Source organism: Morone saxatilis, unplaced genomic scaffold (genome assembly GCF_004916995.1).
Source record: "Morone saxatilis isolate NCDOM2014 unplaced genomic scaffold, NCSU_SB_2.0 Contig19, whole genome shotgun sequence".
Taxonomy (NCBI): domain Eukaryota; kingdom Metazoa; phylum Chordata; class Actinopteri; family Moronidae; genus Morone; species Morone saxatilis.
Genome location: NW_023339751.1, coordinates 11,355,254 through 11,375,013, shown reverse-complemented (window position 1 = coordinate 11,375,013; position 19,760 = coordinate 11,355,254). Strand labels below are relative to the sequence as shown.

At 39.8% G+C, this 19,760-nt stretch overlaps 1 protein-coding gene across 1 annotated transcript; it reads right to left on the bottom strand.

Annotated features, from left to right (window-relative positions):
- Window positions 1-890: 890 nt before the first annotated feature.
- Window positions 891-19,732, bottom strand: myofl (myoferlin like). Its single transcript, XM_035663394.1, has 54 exons — window positions 19,482-19,732; window positions 18,953-19,008; window positions 18,707-18,798; window positions 16,422-16,530; window positions 16,105-16,201; window positions 15,263-15,432; window positions 14,788-14,916; window positions 14,318-14,380; window positions 14,161-14,211; window positions 13,951-13,981; window positions 13,729-13,844; window positions 13,507-13,633; window positions 13,313-13,416; window positions 13,159-13,227; window positions 13,043-13,086; window positions 12,873-12,955; window positions 12,718-12,753; window positions 12,386-12,510; window positions 12,168-12,281; window positions 11,841-12,018; window positions 11,314-11,438; window positions 11,105-11,214; window positions 10,724-10,916; window positions 10,491-10,646; window positions 10,265-10,396; window positions 10,006-10,169; window positions 9,451-9,565; window positions 8,638-8,740; window positions 8,410-8,549; window positions 8,150-8,314; window positions 7,772-7,859; window positions 7,498-7,575; window positions 7,156-7,337; window positions 6,854-7,012; window positions 6,664-6,765; window positions 6,286-6,447; window positions 6,017-6,182; window positions 5,839-5,909; window positions 5,724-5,738; window positions 5,542-5,640; window positions 5,014-5,142; window positions 4,104-4,259; window positions 3,866-3,957; window positions 3,588-3,758; window positions 3,312-3,460; window positions 3,014-3,153; window positions 2,800-2,888; window positions 2,603-2,698; window positions 2,341-2,482; window positions 2,130-2,229; window positions 1,806-1,999; window positions 1,604-1,713; window positions 1,353-1,500; window positions 891-1,207 (listed from the first exon to the last, which is right to left on the bottom strand). The coding sequence occupies exons 1-54, from the start codon at window positions 19,567-19,569 to the stop codon at window positions 1,169-1,171; spliced, it is 6,162 nt and encodes a 2,053-aa protein (XP_035519287.1). The 5' UTR covers window positions 19,570-19,732; the 3' UTR covers window positions 891-1,168.
- Between the last annotated feature and the right edge of the window lie 28 nt (window positions 19,733-19,760).

The following is a 19,760-nucleotide window of genomic DNA, read 5'->3' as shown; positions in this document are numbered from 1 at the left end:
ATGTAGCTGGGAGACAGACTGGCAGGAGACAAGGCATGCTGTTAGCTTTCTGAAACAAGCTTATTATGTGCTCTCTGTCTGAGACTAACCACCTGAGGTGCAGAAACAAGACAACTGGAGACAAAATTACTTTTATAGCATGATTTTACCAAAGTGCTGGTCACTGTATCTCTGTAAGTGTTTGTTTTAAATGTGTTAATGTAAAAAACATAAAGCACCCGAAATGGCCTTTACACAAATAAATGTGTCTGTTCTGAAGAAAAGTGCTTTGAAAATATCCTGTTCAAGTGCCAAAATCAAGGACATATTTAATAATAATAATAATACATTTTATTTAAAAGCGCTTTTCTAAATACTCAAAGACACTACATGAAAGAATATCAATCAGCAAAACAATATAAAACAGTGCATTACATACGTTAAAAACACATTAGACTCAGTAGTTTATGTATCAGTAGTTCCTACACTTTAACCCACTTTATTTCATGTTGTACTTAGTTTTAGCCTATTGTCTTTTATGTTTATGTTTTTTTTAATAATTACTATTGAATTGAATTGAATTTGACGATATTTACTTACTTAAATTATTATTACTGTGTTTTCTCCTGTTTTATTGAGTTGTATTGAAATTAACCAATGACATTTTATGCCCTGCCTGCTTGAATTTATGTATAAAGACAATTAAAAAAAAAAAGTCTTGTAAACAACCATGTTGATGTGACACTTTACATGTTAACAACCTAAAATCGACATAAGGAATACTTTGTTTTTACATTAATAACTTGTATGTTGGTAAAAAGACTGAATTTTTAATACTATAGATATCAGTGTTTGCCCAAATGTTTGCAAAATATAACAAAATAACACACACAGACAATTTGATTATAACAAGGTTTATTAAAATATATATCATTCTTGAGTTTGTTTTTATTTTATTTTAGATTTTGTTTTTATTTCATTATAAGAAAGATTTTTTGCTACACAATTAACATAATACTGAGAGTGCAAAAAACTTAAACAGGCAGGTTTGATTATTTGAGAAGGAGAAGGCAGAATATCAATCTGCTATGGCATCAGCAGAGAAAGTTATTGCATATTTCTGAGGGTAACAGTGAAGAGGACTGTAGATTCTGCAGCAGGAAGGCAGACAGGTTCTCTGCATTGCTTCTTAGGAGAATGGCTTCACAATCTTCATTGAGATGTAGTTCTGTGGATATGGAATATGGAATTCACTCTCACAAAATATTACAAATGACAAAATACTGTGAAAATCAATATGTGTCATGGGTAAAAAAAAAAAAAGTATGGTAGTTTCATAAATATTTAAATCAATAAATTATCAGCAATCTTACCGGTAGGGAGTAGAAGAGGATCCCAAGGAACAAGATAACCAGCAGAAGGATAATCGATAAAATGAATATCCATTTGAATCTGCGCCAAACTATGAACTTCATGGTCTTGCAAGGGTTTGTAAACCAGAAGAATGACGTGTCCGGGCGGCTGTTGGGTGGATAAAGGCAGCAACATTCACATAATATACATTCACATTAAGCAATTCATAGAACTACAAAATCATATTGTTTTAAGGATTCAGATTTCTCACTTGGGTTCGTCCAGTTTGGGATTCATGTTTGGCTCATCTCTTCCTTTCCCAGCAGGTCTCTCTTCCATCTCCTTCTCCTCCACTATTTCCAGTGTCATCTCTACTTTCCCCTGTGAAATTTTGAAATGCAGTCTTAAACAGTAACCAGGTAGCAAAACAAAAAAACATAACAAGGTATTATGCTGTGGACATATAAACATACACCAAGCACTTGTTTCCCATCCTGCTCAGTTGCACATGGCCACCAGCCTCGTACAGACTTCTGGGAAAAGAGTGAGTTGGGCAGTGGTTTTTTGGAGGAAGCTGAGCCTGCCATCCCTGGCAACATCTTTACGCTGCACTTTTCTGGGCTCTTGGCAGGAGGGATCAGATTGAGTAGGTCCAGCTCAACTGAACCTGTAATAGTAATATAGATAAAAAGCAATTATTTGTCTTTTATTATATAGTTCTCTGTAACAGATTTCCAAGGCCTTCCCTTTGTTTGTAATGGCATAAAATGGGGTTAATAATAACAATGCTGTTTTACCTAAGTAGTCATCCAGAGAGAATTTGTCATTGTCCCATATCTGGATGATCAATTTAGGAGGGATCCTAAATTCAGTTTTGTCCAGATTCCAAAAATGTTCCTGCAAAAAGTTAGAAACTTTATTTAGCTCATTACCTACCATTATACCATCGCAAAAATGATATGGTTATGAACAACCATCACTTTGTTCCTGCTCCATGATCTCACTCACTTTCCTCGAGACAACACACAGCTGTTCTGCAGGCAGGTAGTCAAATCCAAAGATGAACCTCCAGTTGAAATTTCCATCACCATCCAGAGATCTGTAGTGGACATCAGTCTTCTGCTTGTGCTCTTCCATACCTGGCATCCATCTAGGAAACATGGTAATGTTGAATTCAGATTAGCTATTTGTCAATGAGCTCAATGGGTAGGAAAATAGTAAAACATATGTAAGAACAAATGAAGGGTAAGAGTCAGGACAAATAAAGTACCCTTTAACATAGATGTCACTCATGTTTTCTCCAGTGATGCTTGTTTCATCCAGAGTGACATCAGTTGTGTTCCAAATGATGGCTCGCAAGAAGTACCTGTTTTAAATATATGTTACATATGTTATGTTTATGTTTTATGTTAAAAACGGCCATTTGTATATATATTTAAAATGTGTTTTTTGTCAAGTGTCTCTTACTTCTTGGCTTTGCGTGGAGTGATATCACATGGAGGCCCTGGTAAACCAAGGCTCTTGGGGAAAATGTCTACCCACATTTGAATTTGTCCCTGCATGTGTGGAAAAAACAGAGCTATCATACAAAAACAGCAAGATGTAAAATTCACAAAGCATTATCTTCATACTGTATCTCTACTAGTAAAAAGGATTGCAGTGTTACTGCTGTTGTTTTAACCTGGGACAGGTTGGGTTGGTGGGAGCTGCGCAGGGTTCTGGTCTCGACATGCTCTGGTACCAAGCCCAGGTCTCTGAGGACATGCAGGGCCAGCCTCTCTCTGGCTGGGCCCATGTGCGGGTGGATCACAGTGTTTGCCTCTGCGAAGGACACGGCAGATCACAAAAGTCAAGGATAAAGGATATTATACTGTAGTACAAGATGCAATTCTACAAGGTTCATAAAATCATTGAGATAGTAGATATAAGTAATAATATTATTAAAAATATGATAGGAGTCCATTTGAGAATGGCAGTACCAAAATCTTGCAGGTTGTATTGTTTTCCCGAGAAGGATAGCGAGCTGCCATCTCCCTCTATGCGTGGAGGTGGGACGCCTCTCACTTTTGCCACGTTCTGGAGGATCTGAGACGGCTTTAGTTGGTCTCTCCACTTATTGATCCCTGAACTGCAAGAAAATTGTAGCTTTAGAATCTAAAACACATCATAGAAGAATTGTTTGTAGGATGTGTCGATTGTACTGTAGATGTGGTATTCGCAGTGCTAATAAATACACAGAGAGAGTGGATACTTACACACAGTAAGTCTGTGGCAGGCCACAGCAGGGCCTGAAATAAGACAGGAGCCTGTTCTCCAAATCAATGACTGTCTCACCCACTTTTTCATCCCTGCTCAGTAAATCATAGTCATACACAGCAATCTTCAGGTCCTTGTCTTGGGGCATTAAGCAGGACAGCTCAAACATCCTGGATAAAAAGAGAAGACATTAGATAATGTATTTGTTGCTTCTTTCTGGCCCTACACAAACTTAAAACTGGTCTTGAACAATGAGCTGGACACATCTCTGTCTCACCTCCCAAACTCTGGATTTAGGGTGTTTGGTTTGTAGTTATCTCTGTCATCCAGGGTTTTCCTCCCTAGTGCAATCTTAATGTATGGATCACACTGCAATGAGAATGCAAAACAATGATTTAAGCTCAGTAGCTTCAATCCTATTTTTCACTTAATAAAAACCTAGATTATGGTTGTTATTGAAATCTTTAACACAAAACCAGAGTGGGCGTTCAGTTCTATCTTCATACAAAACTCACCATGCCATTTGTGTCCTTGGGCTGCAGGTCAATACAGCGCACCACATAAATCCTGACCAGACACTCCTGAGAGCCGCTATCAGGAAGCTCTCTGAACTGGCGGGGTGGAGCTGGCACCCCTGGGTCATCAGACAGTGGGTAAATCTTGAATGAGCCCTGAATATCACCAAATAGTACAGCACCCATTAGTTATATACCATCTACAAGCGAGTTTCATTCAAACAGAACCTTTAAACCATATTCCTACCAAGCTAACAATGGATTTTAGAATCGGAGATGATAAATTAAATCTCTGCTGTTTTTGTTCTACCTGTAAAATAAATTGCTAAAATAAAGCTGATCTGATTTTCAATGAATGAAACTGGATAATTTTATTCCAGAGATAAAATGTTATTTCAGTCATATCCACATTAAAGTGTAACTTTATTATCCATTCATTAGGTTACCATGATACAATTCAAAACTATACTTTAGTCCTATTCCTGAGAATATGCAGGTAACTCAGCTTGGTGTAGGCTTTTAAAACATTTTTGCTGCAATTAATTATTTACTGTGCTTGTGGATTTCAGCTCCAAAAGTACCATACTGTAGCAACTGATCCCTTCATAGACATACCAATCTGCCGGCTGTGTATTTAATTCAGTCCATACACTATCTCTATGTAACTGCAACAACAATATAGTTTTTTATATGCCCCTTCCCTAAATCAATTTTGTAAGGGCTACTTTTGTAGCTGGCCAAATAATCCATTGACTCCACTGAAATTGATAAATTATCCACCAGAGGGCAGACAAAGGCTAAGAAAAGTAGCTGTGCTACAGCAAAAACAGTGATTGCTCATGTTACAATAGTTCAGGTATAATGGGGTGTTTAATGACAGGGATACTCCCTCAAAATGTGTCTTCTTTACCTTAAACTCTCCCACCATAGAGGGATCATCTTCCTCATCTTCAGTCTTTCCTCGCTTAAGTTTAAAGGTGCCACAGAAATCAGTGAGTCCCTGGAACTGTGCAACCTCTTCTAGTTCACTGTTATATACCTGAAAACCACATAATGCAGTAAAACAACCACGTCACAGAAGAAAAATAACAATTATATTATCTATTGTAATCTACAAAAAAATTCAGCAACACAAAACGAAGTCTGAAGTAACTTTCATTACTGTGACTATACATCATACTAGTTTTAGCAAAGACAAAATCACATTTTACAATCTAAGAACTTACTACTAAATCTTCCTAATGTTTGATAGCCCACGTCAGCATCTGAGACTAAAAACTGTTTCTTCTTTAGTATTCAAACTACTGCAAAATTTTGTCTATAAAAAGGACAATGACCCCCTTTCACAACCCTCAGCACACAGCTAGCTGCTGTAACTTGTAAAACCAGCACAAAATCAGTTCTTGTGTTTTCGCAATGTGTGATAACATGTTCTCACCTGTAATTTGTCATATCCCTTTTTCAGGTAAGGCCCACACTTTTCCTGCTCTCCAATAGAGGCATAGAACTTACTCCACCAGTCTACTGCTTCCTCCTCCTGCACAATGTAAGATAATAATAAACTTAGTATTTTTAGAGGCTATCTATCAGAAGACTATCTGTGAAAAGAGAAAATCTCACCTTTTCTGCTTGAAGCTGCAAAGTGGGAAGCAAATAAAGAACACTTATCAATAAAAAAGAAATAGATTGAAAATACTGTCTCTCACCTTTATCGGTGTGTGTTATTATTTTTTACCTCAGTTTTCACAATGGGTCTCTCCTCAATGTCTATGACAATGTCTCCCTGGGCAGCAGCTATCATAGCCACTGCAAAGTCAACAGAAACAGCATATAATAAGTCTCTACTGTATGTAGCGTATAGTATTAGTATGTAGTGTATGCATTTGCCTGAATCCATGCATGTGTGCATGTACCTCTAGCAGACATGCAGACTTCACTGTTAATGCGATACGGATCACAGCGGAACTCCTCCAGGCAGTCGATGGTGCACTGACCCACTACAGGTTTCCTCCCGAATGGTCGGTGGTCGATGACCTTCAGCACGATGGGAGGGGTGTACATCTCCTCTTTGGGGAGAAGCTAGGTGAAAAAACAACAGAACAGACCATGTAAGAAAATATGGATAGTCTAGACATTAAACACTCGGTGGTGTCTGAATATTTTGTCTAGAAAGGGATAGTACCACTTTGAGTAGCAGAACAGATCCGGGGAAGTTGGGGTTCTTTTTGAAGTTCTTGATTACAGCAGTTTGAACAATCTCACCACCACATTCCACTATCAAACTGGGGGAGGAAACTGTGGCCAACTGGTAGGTCTTCATGTTCCTCAAGCCCCAAGTCAAGACCTAGGGTCAAATAAACACATTAGGACACTTACAAAAACTAGTATGGGCAGATTAATGTATGATGTAATGCTGATAGCGGATAAGTGACAGGGAGGAATAGCGTTACTGATGAGATATGCAACAACAGAAATCTTAGGGTTGGGCTGGTCTTGTCTGATCATGTAATGTGGCAATTTATAGCTGCTGGCAAAGTAGCAGCATTGCTTGATGGTGTACCTCAATCGCAGTGAGCTGCACTACAGGCCTGATTCCCTGGGGAACCATGTAGAGCTTCTCCCCCCTTCGAGGAGGCACCAGGGGCAGATCTCCTTCGGTCCCCTGCAGGGCAAAGCACAGAATCACCTTTTAAGTACAGTTTCATGAAGTTAAGTTACGATATGTTTACTTTCTTTAGTGTTTTATTTACCTTGTCCTTCAGTAGCAGCTCTGCAGCCATCAGTACATCCCCAGCACTGCGACCTTTTTTAGTGACTGGGTACCACAGCAGCATAGGGCTGACGGCCACACTGGGGTTCAGTTTCACTACTGGGGGGCATGTGCAGCGACCCATGGGCTCATCTTTACCCTTGTAAATAAAGTACAGAGGCACACAAAGACTTAGCAAAGCCTGATTATATCCACCACAAACCCATGAACGTTTCTCAGATAAAAACTCTGTCTGCATGATTTGATCAGAAGTTTGATCAGATATGTATATATGCAACGTACTACTTGATCACTGTCGTACAGCTCCAGCACCACATCAGGAGGGTTGCGGGCAATAGTTTGTGGGTCTCCGTAGATTTCAATGTCCTCAAAGATGAGAGTCTGATCCCATGTGGGGTTCAGGGTGGCCCTTATGACTTCTGTGGTCTTACTCACATGTAGGAATGACACATGGGCGTAGGGATCTGAAATGGACCGGGGTATTATTTTGATGCAAATGTGAACCTGTGATGTTTAATGTCATTTCTACTTGTACTTCCTGTGTAGATTTCATGTATTCCTCTCAGTTTAGATTTGTACTTTGTCCGGTTATTCTGACCCACAAGTTCTCTGCTTTATTTTTACCTGAGAAGCTGTCTTTGTCCATGGCACAAAGATTCCTCCCCTGATACACGTAGACTCTCAGATGGTAAATGTAAGACCCTGCAGGGAGTAAACAATTATCAGCAAGTTAAACTGTATCACTATCAAAAACAATATAATCACACAAGACACCTGCTGATTAGGCATGTATTTATCCACGATTCAATGTTATCTTGCATTGAAACTAGTCAGGAAGTTTGAAGTTTGAAGAACGATGAGTGACAAGGAATGAACTTTATCTGATCCAACAACTTACGGCTAAAGTGGCAGGAAACGGTGGGTGTGTTGGCACCAAATACTTTGGCTGCATCCGTTTTACTCGCCTTCTCGTCAACATCTACCCCCTGTTAACAAAGTGCAAGGTTAGGTGTTTAAGAGAACACCACAAAGGACACATTTCAGCAATACTGAAAAAAAAATTAAGCAAAGAATGCAGAACTGAAATAAACTTCCTGAGCTATTTGCCAAAATCCGATGGGAACAGGCACTTGCAGGAGAATAATGAGAGGATATGACTCAGATGGCATAAAGTAGCTCTTGTTGCCATGACAACTGCCTCGTCAGGGGACATGAATACACAATGAATACAACACATATTTAGCAGTATTTCTCAGGGGACTACGGTAAGACTTACTAATGCCCCTTCCAGTTTGAAGATGGCAGAGGACCCGATGCAGTCTGATGGGACCATCTTTCTCCTCCAGCGGCGGCGGCGGAACGTGTCAGAGGTGCGCTCCTTCCTGTGGAACTTCCAGCCAATCAGAGAAGAGTACTCCCAGCCTTCCCCTGGATCTCTTCTCTGCCGAAGTGACAAAGAACAAGAAAATAATGAGACACTGCACTCATAACGTTTCTCTAAAAATCGATTCTCTTTCTCATCTACCTCTTCCTCACCTCAAGACTAGCCTTTTTATCAGATATCTTCTTGCGTGGTCTTATGAGTCTCTTCCTGCGATGGACATGGTACATTTTCTCTGCTGCAACCCAGGATTTGGGTTTATCATCAGGAGGAATGGTGACTCCATATTCCCAGCCTGGTGCCAAAAGATACACAAGACCACACTCAGACTGGAAGTATTTCAAACATTTTAATCACATATTTAATTTGAGCATTTGTGTTACCTTTCTCATCTACAGCCCTGTTGCTGTCAAAAGTCCAGGCATCCTCCCATGTCCATCCAGGTGGACAGTCAAAGTCTGATGGGCTTTGAGCTTTTTCTCCATTCTACACAAAACAGAGACGTTGTCATTCATTTATGTGATGTATATCTGCATATTTGATGTATTTAATGGTTCAAAAGTTGAATTCAATTCCGTTTGTCACCATCGTCTTTTCCAACACTTTTCTCCCATCCTAAATCATAGAAAATCTAATTCATTGGCCCACGTAAAATATATGTTATAATGTCTAGAATAGTGCAGTTGAATGACTTACTCCTGACACAATTGAAATTTTTTTTTTCTGTATTTTTCTTTTTCATACATTAATAAAAATAGTCTTAAAAAAAAGTAAATCAAAACAGTGAAGTTGCTAGTAAGAGTCAGATGATAATTCTCTGCTGGTTCATCACACTGAGCAACCCATTCCACATTACATATAGTTCCTTAATTCATTAAAAACATTGAGTACAGCAGCTTTATGCTTTTTGTCTAGTACCCACAATTATTTGATAACTATTAATAGCAGCCCTACTGGGAACTACAAGTTGCAAACAGAGAATATGGGTCATATCCATGTTTATTTCCACGAATGCAACCACAAAGCAACCCACCTGTCTTATGTACATAATCGCACAGAGGAGAACTGATAACATTGGAAACTAACATGAATAGACAGGCTTTTGTCCTGTTATCATCCACATTTTTCACATAGTGTCCCAAAGGTTAAATGTGTGTGTATATGTGTGTTTGTAGGTGAGAGAAAGTAAGTCGTACCACATCTGTGTAGGGCTCTGCAGCGGGCTTCCACTCCCCACCAGGGAATCTAGTTTCGTTCTGAAAAACTTCATCCGTGAACTCTGTGTGGCCCGCATCTGCTTCTGTCAACAGGCTGTAGAAAACACCACCAAATGGTTGATGAGAAGCTTTGTGACTCAGACAGTAGCTATGTAGGACCATGGTATACGAGCGGAACAAGTCAGGAAGATTGACTTTAGAGGGCTAAGATTATTTACATGAGCCTCAGTGGGAGAATGTAAGCACTTCAGAAGAAGGAGGCACCCAAGGAGGGAGACCTCCTTAAACCAAAACACTGGCTAATGCTGAAATTCCTTTTCATTTCCTGTGATTGTGTTCCTAACATGGTTCCGTGCAGTGGCTGGTACAAGCACTGATTTATAATTACTGCCAATTAATAGAGGACTGATTCTGGAGCATGCTCAACTGCGCGGTGATAACAGGATGTTTGTACTAAGTCGCAAATTCCAATCCACTGTGTGTGTGTGTGTGTGTGTGTGTGTGTGTGTGATACAGTGAGTTTGGTAAACTTACCATCGCTCTGGGTCAACAAACCAGTCTGCATCCCATTCCCATCCACGTGGTGGCAGAAAGCGTTCTTGTTTGAGTTTCACCTTTCCAGTCACATCGGAGAACTTATGACGACCAACCAAGCCAGTAGTTCCCCACTTCCCAAGCACACGGGCCTGGTTCTCATACTGCAGAAACACAGCAGGGGTGTTTGGGAGAATATTTAACACAAAGTAGATATAACATAGCTAAAATCAAATAAATGTTAGCGTAGCTACTGTACCATTTCAGCATACACACTGAAGTTTCCCTCTGAGAAGCTGTTGAACTTAGTCTCATGAGCAGAGAGACCAAGCCACATGTTGACCCGCAGCTGAACGGGAATCTTGACACCTTTGTTTTTGTCCATTGGGTACTGACAAACAAAAATGACAAGAGTGAGAACTCTTTCTGAAGTGTAACAATGAAATATAGCAACAAAAATAATCGTATGTTGACTAGTTTTGTACCTGCATGACGATGGTCTGGGTCCGTCCACAGTGTTTGCCACGTGCCTGTTCGCTGAAGTTGGAGTACAGGATCTGGTTTGCTGGAATCCGGGCAAAAGCCACCCGCTTCTCTCCTCTTAACATCCAAATGATCACATCTGGCATGCTGTTCTGAGGCTGATGGAGACACACAACATTTCAGTCACATAATACAGTTTTGTTGACATGTTTTTGAGCAAAATAATTTTCCTGACCTCTTCTGCCAGCTGCTTGATTCTGTCCAACCAGTCTTCAATGTCACCAACAGTAGCCTTGACATCTGTGGCCTCCTCTTTCATACGAATGGCCATCTGTGTGATACTGTCCACAGCAGCATCACGCAGTTTTTTCATCTGGAGATCCAGAGAGGTCACGTTGGGCTGGCCCTCCAATACTGGAAGCTGGAAACTGTCAGAACTTTGTTAGTGAAAGTAATGATGGAACGTGACAACACAAGGTGAAGCATTAACAAGACACCTGCAAATGTATATGACCTAAAAGCAATAACCACACTACAATTTTCGTAATGACAAGTTGCATTATAGCATTACTTCATATAACACACAGCTCTAGTGTAAGATCTGTCTGGTCCTTACCTTGTAAGGTCCTCAATCAAGTGGTTGATGAGTTTGAGCCAAATCTCTGCCAGACGTGTCTCAGGCCTTTTGGCTAACATGGCTGTTTTTAAAGAGGTGAGGTGGGACTCCTAAAATAAATCACAAAGACAGATAAAAGGACATTACTGAGCAGTACTACTTGTGTACAACATAGTGACATGCACTGTGCCACTGTGACTTATTCTAACCAATCTCTCAGCGATGAAGAGGAGGACGTTGACAGAGTCCAGACGGTGGCTGATGTCTTCCCAGTATGAAGTAAGAATCACTACAGGCTTGGTGTCAGCCCAGGGCAGGTAATAGTAGTGATTACCTGTGGGATACAGAATAAATATACCCCGTCATTTTAAACACAAGTTGTGGAGTAGACTGCACACTAAAATTTCCTGTTAATGTGGTCATTCTCATCATTCTCTATGGCTTCATGACCCCTTACACACAAACTTACAGCATGATAAACACTGTCCAAAGCTCACTGTTACAGTAGAGTTCTAATGATATATTCTACTGATAATTGTTTTTCAATATGTTATGCATTTGGAGCTTTTTCATGTTCCTGAATAAAAAGGGAACATTCTTACTTTCACACAAATAGTCTAATAGCTTGTGTCACAAAAATGTTAGGAAGGGTCATGGGCCAGAAAAAAGTTATGAAATTAAAGTTATATTATGAACTGGAATAAAGCTGCGAGTAATTCTCACAGACTTTTCGTACCATCAAACACAGCAAAGCCATACTGTGTGGTGGACGACAGGGGCTTGCAGGTGGAGTCCAGCTTGTTACCGTAGTTACCAATGCTGACCTCAAACTGGATTGGCTCGCCCGGTTCTTGCAGCATGCACGCACTGTGAAACACAGCGCACAAAGAGTACTTCCTTCTCCGCTGGTATTTCTGTATTAAACAGGATGTGGTACTGTTAGGTTAGGTTACAGATTTCTTTGTCAAGTGAAGGTCATGTCTCTGTATAAACCTCTTTTTTATACAGTGAGCTACTTAAAAAAAGTAAATAGGAGACAGCAGTTGGAGTACACTGTATATACCTGTGCCACCAGGATGTCATCACTGGAGATTTCATCCACGTTCTTATCAGCCTTTCCATCCAGCTGGGAGGACAGCTCAACAAGGACCCTCCCTCTGTAGGCAACTCCTTCTCCCTAAAATGGAACAAAATGCAAAAACCAGATGCACACATTGTCATGGTGAAATATCACGTGTCCATACCTACTGAACCCTCTGCACTGAGCTGGTAGAGTCTTACCTTTCCAAAGTTGAGTTCTTCGTATGGGTCGGGCAGGCCAGTAAATTCTCTTGGGCTGCCGTACAGGTTGATATAGCAAGGTCCAAAAGCTGGGAGAAAACCAATCTCTGACGCGGCGGTGCTCACTGTAACACACACACACACACCGTTTAAGAACCTGACAGTTTCAAGGCTTATGAAGCAATAAGGTATATGAGATATGATATGAGATGAATAAATCCAAATATCTATTATGTAGAAAGATCAAATCAGATACGTGTTTCAGCTGCAAAGCAACTGTTAACTTTTTTATATGTAAAACATGATCATGAAGACGGCCATTTTTTACTTACATTCAGACACTGTGTTGCCACTTTCTGCCCGTGCATCTGTTTCAAATGGATAAAAACAAACATTAGAGTAGATTAAACGTCATATTGCAATGTAAAAAAAATTAAATAACTTTTAAAAACAATTATTATTACAAAAACACAGATTACATGATTACCTTCAATCTCTCCACCAGAGGAAGAAATTGTGCTCAGATTTAAAAATGTTGTCCCTACAGCATCATCCTTGGTTAGGCGATCCCTGCCCAGAGTAAAAAGGCACGTCAAACATTGGTTGTGATGTTATTGTCACTTGTGCAGCTGTGTATGAATGAATTTTAGCTCTTACCAGTCATACATAGTCAACTTGATGCGTTCACACATGGATGGGAACTACAGAAGCAGACGGAGGCATGTGTCAATCTGTGCAATTTGAATCTATATCTTAATATGCATCTTTCATACCTTCACTTGGAGATTGATGAGTTGATTCCACTCTGGATTAGCGTTTTTCTCAATGATTTTCGTGTGGTGCTGAAACAAAGAAAATGTCATTGAATATAAGTAGCATTCATACAATAAGAAAAAAAAAAAACATTTTTCTTTTAACACGAAATACCTTCTTGCCAGCAAAGCTAACTTCCACATATGGATCCACCAAGTTCTTCCTATCTCCATCCCCTCCAAAGACTTGTTTCACTGTCTGAACAAAGGCGTCATCCACTGCAATGAAAAGCAGGTTCTAAATAGAGGTTTTTCTGGAGGATCTGGCAGCAATGAACCAAAGCGATTACAGGAATTTATGTATCTTACTCTGTGGTATATCCTCCGCACGGTACACTTTGAGGCTGAGTGTGGCCCATCGCATTGTGACACCGGCTGGCACCAAAAGATTGCTTTCTATGTCATCCTGCTCCTCATTTATCTCTCTCCTCTCAGTCTGGAACCAAATAGGAGAGGAGAGTTAGTCAACACGGATATGTACTCTGCGTCTAATAGAAAGAAATTTGATGGTAAGTAAGAAGTTACACGTACCGGTGGCTCATCTCCAGTGCCCACAACAATTATGCTGACTTTCAGGTAACCTCTGGCCCCTGAGCTGGAGTCATCGGGATCACTCAGGAGGAGCCATTTCCTCATTATGGCATGACCTGAAAATAGTATAATGTTGAACACGTTCACAAACCTACATATAATATATAATAATATAATATATAAGTCTTTCACAGAGTATGCCTTTTACATTGAAATACTGACCTGGTTCATCATAGATGTATCCGACATCCAGCTGGGTAAGCAAGAAAAATATTTTTTGTTATTGGAAAATTGTAAATCTATCAACCAGCTGGTGATAAAAGTCACAATTCAACCCCGAGCTCCCCTTGGTGAGTGATAAATCGCTACAGGTCAAAATTCTGAAACAAACTGAGCTGAGATAAAGAGTCTAAAGCACTTGAATTGGCATACCTTGAACTCTCCCATTAGACTGTCAGCTCGGAGGGAGAAGGAGTCATAAACCTGCCAAGAAAGACACAGAATCACAGCTTAAGAAGATGTAAAAATTCCCTGATGGTTCTATTAGTTTTGCAAAAAGAAATAACATTAAAAGGAGTTATCTACACACCCGAACAATAATGCTCTCATCAAACAGTTCCGAGGGGAGCATGTTGACATTGTAGAAAAACATCTGATGGGTAAAAAGAAGTCATAGATGAATGAGTGGTTCTCTTGTCACGGTATCCACAATACATTTTAATGTCATTTTATCAGTGATTGTGACAAACATTAAAGGACTTACAGTGTATTAAGCTGTAAGATGTGTATGCCTTGGCAAAAACTGAGACGAGGGAAAATGCGCATGAGAGGAATTAAATACGAGAGAAAGCTGAAGACACTGCCTTTAAGCTCCACCGTAAAAAACACATTGCTGCAGATAGAGAAATACCCAGAGGGTTATTAAAGCTGTGTGTAAGTGGCAGAGAGAGAAGACAAGAGGATGTTAAAAATAGACAAGCAAGATAAAAAGCAAAAGTAAGTAATCACTAATGAATTCCCATTAGGTCATTTCTGTGGTGATATGGATGGACTCATTACCTCGTCAAAGAATGGGTTATTTCCTCTTCTGATTCTAGTCCTGTGGGTCTGTGCGCATACGTTCACCTTAACCACCGGCTTGATGTTGTTGCCAGGCAGCTGTCGGCCCTCGATGACCCGAACACGAATCTGAACATTTGCAAGCAACGGTGAGGCAGCTGAACAAATAGTAACCCAATTTATCTAGATCGTTTTTTAAAAAGGTACCGTTGATTCACTTGGGTTGACAAATACCATTATTATTATTATATTCATTCAGTGCATACACATGGCATTTTATGGGAACAAAAATATGTTCCCAATCATACATGTGAAATTGCTTGCCCTGATGCAAAGTTAATGGAAGGATGTTGACATGTTAGCTATTCTCTATAATGATGGATAAATGTAATTTGGTGTATATTTGAACTGGTGAAGACTGCCACTTGGCATTTGTGATTATTCAGGAACAGAGTAATCAAAACTCAGACAATACCTGGAAGTCCTGGGGCTTATTGGCCAGGGCTCTATGCCTCTTACGCCTGAGACGGAGTGGCTTGTGGCTGGGTTTCCCAGGCTGGTTTGGAGAAGTGGGAGCTCCTGGACTTCCACCCTGACCATCTCCCTCCACATCTGCCTCACCCTCATCACCCTCATCACTGCCTCCTGTAGCGCAAATATCCACAACATTTTTTGAATAAACATCCCAAATAACATAAAACACCCTCTAACTGGAGAAAATCCTGAGTGTGTGTGATGTGTCCAAACAATATGGCAGACCCCTTTTTTGTATGTGTTTGAATCCACTAATCAGAGAGAATATACCCCAAACACCTTGTTTGTTTCTAATAGAGGACCACAAAACTCACAATCCTTACCAGTAATATTTGAAACCTTCTACTTATACCGATAACAGCAGCCAATAAGTGCATTGCACTTAGTTTGTAGTACAGTAATCCTCTTTCTGTATCAAAATGGTTCACTGAGTTGTTCCATATGGAAAGGTTATGTATAATTTAAGGAAAAACACCTAATTAATTTTACAAAGTTTGGTCTCCCTTGTTAGATTTTATGGGAAAACATAATCCAGTTGCTCAGAGGGTGTCTTTTGTGTTAAAACTATTTTTGTGTTTTTCTATTCCGTTTTATAGGTGTTGATTGATTAGTATAAGACTATTTATTTTTGTGTTTTTGTTTAGCTTATTAATATGACTTGAAACATTCTAAATATTTATATGAATTATTGTGAATTGTATTTGCATGTGATTGTATTAGTTTATTTTTGGGGGGGAGGGAATAAAAGATACTTTCAATTTCTGAGATTAACTGTCTACTTACCAGCATCCGTATGAGACAAGTCTCCATCATGTTGATCGTTTACGTTTGGAGTAGTGTTGGCAGGTTGGTCATACCCAATGAGCAAATTAATGGTTGCCTGAAAAAAGTGAATGTTTCTTAATAAGCATTATCAGCTCTACTTTATATGTCTATTGATATGTCATAGGATTCATCAAATTCAACTACTTCCTGCAGATCTATACAGATAAAAGGCATCATCATCTACTACCAGAGCTAAAGCTGCCTTACTGTCATAAAGCTGCAAAAGTGTCATATATATAAGTGCATGGAATCTGTTATTAACTTGATGTATTTACCCCAACAGCCTGTTGTTTCTCATTGAGCAGAGGTACATTCTTGGAAGGGATGGACCTCACTTGACCACTAGCCAAGTCTCTCAGAGATATTTTTGCAGAGCCAATGAGCCTGAAAAGCAATCACATACAATTTTCTTTGATCAGACAATGACACATACATCAGCGAATGCTTCATTGCAGCTGGAGGGAAAACAATTGTTCGTTTGAATAGATAACCAGGATGTATAGCTAAAAGAGACAATGGGGAGGTTGCTTCAGTTCCACAATCTGCGACAAGCCCATCGTATTACCACACGATGGGCTTGGACGCAGTGTTTATGGCTGTAATTGATCGTTGCTCTGGATAGTTGACGGTTCTCACTTCCTTAATTTCACTTCTTCACATATATTTATTACAAACCGAGCAACGGCACTTACACTGTTTCTTTTTCCACGAAACTGAAGTCAAGTGCGAACAGTGATTAATAACCACAATGGATTGCAACACATTGGGCATTTTCTGAAATCATCCCAAACCAAATATGTCTCTTGACTCTTGACCTCTAATAAATCTGTAATAATCACACAGTATCTGGGATGTGTTTTCCTAGTGACAAACATCCACACTGCATGGCTAATTCTGGCAAAAGAGACATTTGGAAGCAGCCGTACTATCTTGCAAGAGAAAAAATGGGATGTTTGCTGTGTGACAAGGACCAGCTGGTTCCACAGGCCAGCCACTAAAACCATGAAGAAGCAGAAAGATGGAAACAATTAACAACTACCACAGGCATGTGCTGAGTGCTCTGTGCCCAGTTTAAGCGTGGACGAATATAGAGCTAAGGAGGCTGGTGGACAACATGAGAACCAGCAAAAGCACATTCATGATTACACTCCGGCTCTCTTTTTCTTCTCTCTTTTTCTTTCTTCTTCAGAGCTTTAAAAAACTCAGAAAGCCGAAGGGTCAGCTGTGGAGGATAAGACAGACAGGAAATCTGGTATGGCAGTTTACTCTCTCTACCACTGTAGAGGCCACATGCAGGGACTGGTTTATACAGATTAATGTTTGTATACAAAAAAACAAAACTAAAACTAAAAGTATCAGGAACTGCTACACTGAAAAAAAAAGGAACAGACTTTTTGACCAGATGATGGTTTTCCTGGCATAGCTACTATATTTTCCACTATTTATTAACTTTTCAAACAAAGCTAATTTGGACTTTTAAAAAAAAGGTCTTTGCCAAACAAACTGAGCAGTCTGCACTGTCGGCTTATCTTGAGCGTACCACAGATTAGAGATCCCTTTTAGGCTCTCTGAGTCACATTCTTTTTCTAGATTTTCCTAGATTGTAGAAGTGATTGAGAGTCGCCTGCAAAAATCACATAAACACATTTCCCTCTGACTGAGTTACTCCTAGTCATCACAGATGTGCCAATGACAAGCCAGCGCAAGCTCTGTTATTCACCCGCCTCGTGTGTTGCAGGCAGTGATCATGGAAAAAATCTAAGTGCATTCGTGGCTGAGGCAGACAACGCTCCACCCTCACCCCACCCCCCCTTGTGTCTGCTTCAGAATAATTTATACTGTACACAATCGGTTACTAGAGTTACTCAGTGGAAATGTCATTATTTGGTCAACCTTCTTAGCCTGCTGAGCAGAAAGACAAAAGAATTAGTGTTGTCAAAATGCATGCATGTGCCTAACAAACAGCTAAACAAATGAAAATGAAGCAGAGTAATAAATAACATGTAGGAATCTGAGACTACAGTAGGGAAGGCCATAAGAAATTACTTCTTTTCCTTTTAAGGCAACATTTCTCGGAAGAAGTGGAGTGCTATTGTGAGAGAGACAAAGCACCTTCTTTATTGGCACTGCAAGTCTTAACATGAGCACGGTGAGTCCTGTGCTTAGTGAAGTTAAAACATGTTACTGTCCTCTGTAGATCAGAACTATTTTTCAACCACCCTGTTGGAAAAAATTGTTAAGAAATAAACACTGGACGTCCTCTCAGAACAAAAACCTTTCAGGGTACAGTGTGGTTTTCTCCTTTCAGTAATTACCTGCACAACTTAGACTTAACATGTGTGGGTTTGTGGGAAGTGAGGCAGGTTTCAACTACGTGTTTCAACTCTGAGACCCTCCTCCTCAATGGTACATCTATGTTTAAATGATCAGTAATTTGTCATGCTGGGAGGAAGGCTGGCTTAGGGCCAACTTCATATTTTCACAGAACATTTGCTAACAAAACTAACACAGTTTCTCCGACATGTACGATTTCTCTGTCTGATGCTTTCCATACACATACTTGTCTTTGCCGATTGTTTCATAGTCTTTCACAACCACGTTGATGAATGAAGACGCATCCAAGGAAGAGCCTTTTAGATCAAATTCAAGCACCTGCAATAACAAGAAAGAGACATTTATACCAACACACAGTAGTTTTAACTGGAGTAGAAGAATAAGCTCTAGGCTGAGTAATCATTTCCCATTTAGCAAAACCACATACTGTAATGTTCACACTTTACAGTTAACTTTAATATCCCCTGCTTACTTCATTCCACACAGGATTCAGTTCATTGTCAACTGCTTTGGTTTTCTTCTTTTCACCTGTAAGCACATTGAAGGCGAACCAGATTTATTGGCAAAAAAAACCCCAAAACAAAAAGAGAAAACCTTGCGCTACAATGTGGAAACAAACAAGCTTCTTCCAACAAAAAAGTAAATGACTGAATCAACAGTTTACAATCTGCTGGAAACAGAGAAATAATGTACTAATGCATTTAATTTGTAAAAAGAGTAAACAAAAGAAAGAAACCTTGTGGACAAAAAGCTATCTGAGAACAGAGGGATATCCTGACCTTATAAGGATGTACTCTTCGTTTTGTGTGTGAATCACTGCCAAACAATTCAAATTAAGCTCAAGGAATAGATGCATACTGTAAACTGCTACAACCTATAACTGTGCTGTTCAAAACCAGAGAAGATGATCATTTTTGATAGAAACTAAAACACTGTATGCATGATCAATCTCACCGAGAATAGAGCATAGAGGAAACAAAAAAGTCAGTAGTATATCTCACCTCTAAAGACAATCGCAGCTATAGGATCTGGGTTTCCAAGTTTCTTTTTGGGGATCCCACTAGCGGACTCAACAATGACCCGCAGCATTTTTTATTTTTTTTTTATATAAAGTCCAAATTTATTTAGAGAAAGGCATCATATTCCGTTGAGAGAGAAAGGGATCCCGCACACAGGGGGAACTGAAACGCACAGATGTGTAGAGGAGTGGATACCAGAGGGCAGCCTCTCTCATGAGTCACAGAGGCATGAAACAGCACAAAAACACAGCAGGCAGCCCG

Coding starts and splice junctions, on each gene's coding strand:
- myofl (XM_035663394.1), bottom strand. CDS start 19,569: ATGCTGCGGGTCATTGTTGAGTCCGCTAGTGGGATCCCCAAAAAGAAA. Junction 14,917..15,262: donor ATAAGCCCCAGGACTTCCAG/GTATTGTCTGAG, acceptor GCAAATGTTCAG/ATTCGTGTTCGGGTCATCGA. Junction 12,956..13,042: donor AAGTTGACTATGTATGACTG/GTAAGAGCTAAA, acceptor TACTCTGGGCAG/GGATCGCCTAACCAAGGATG.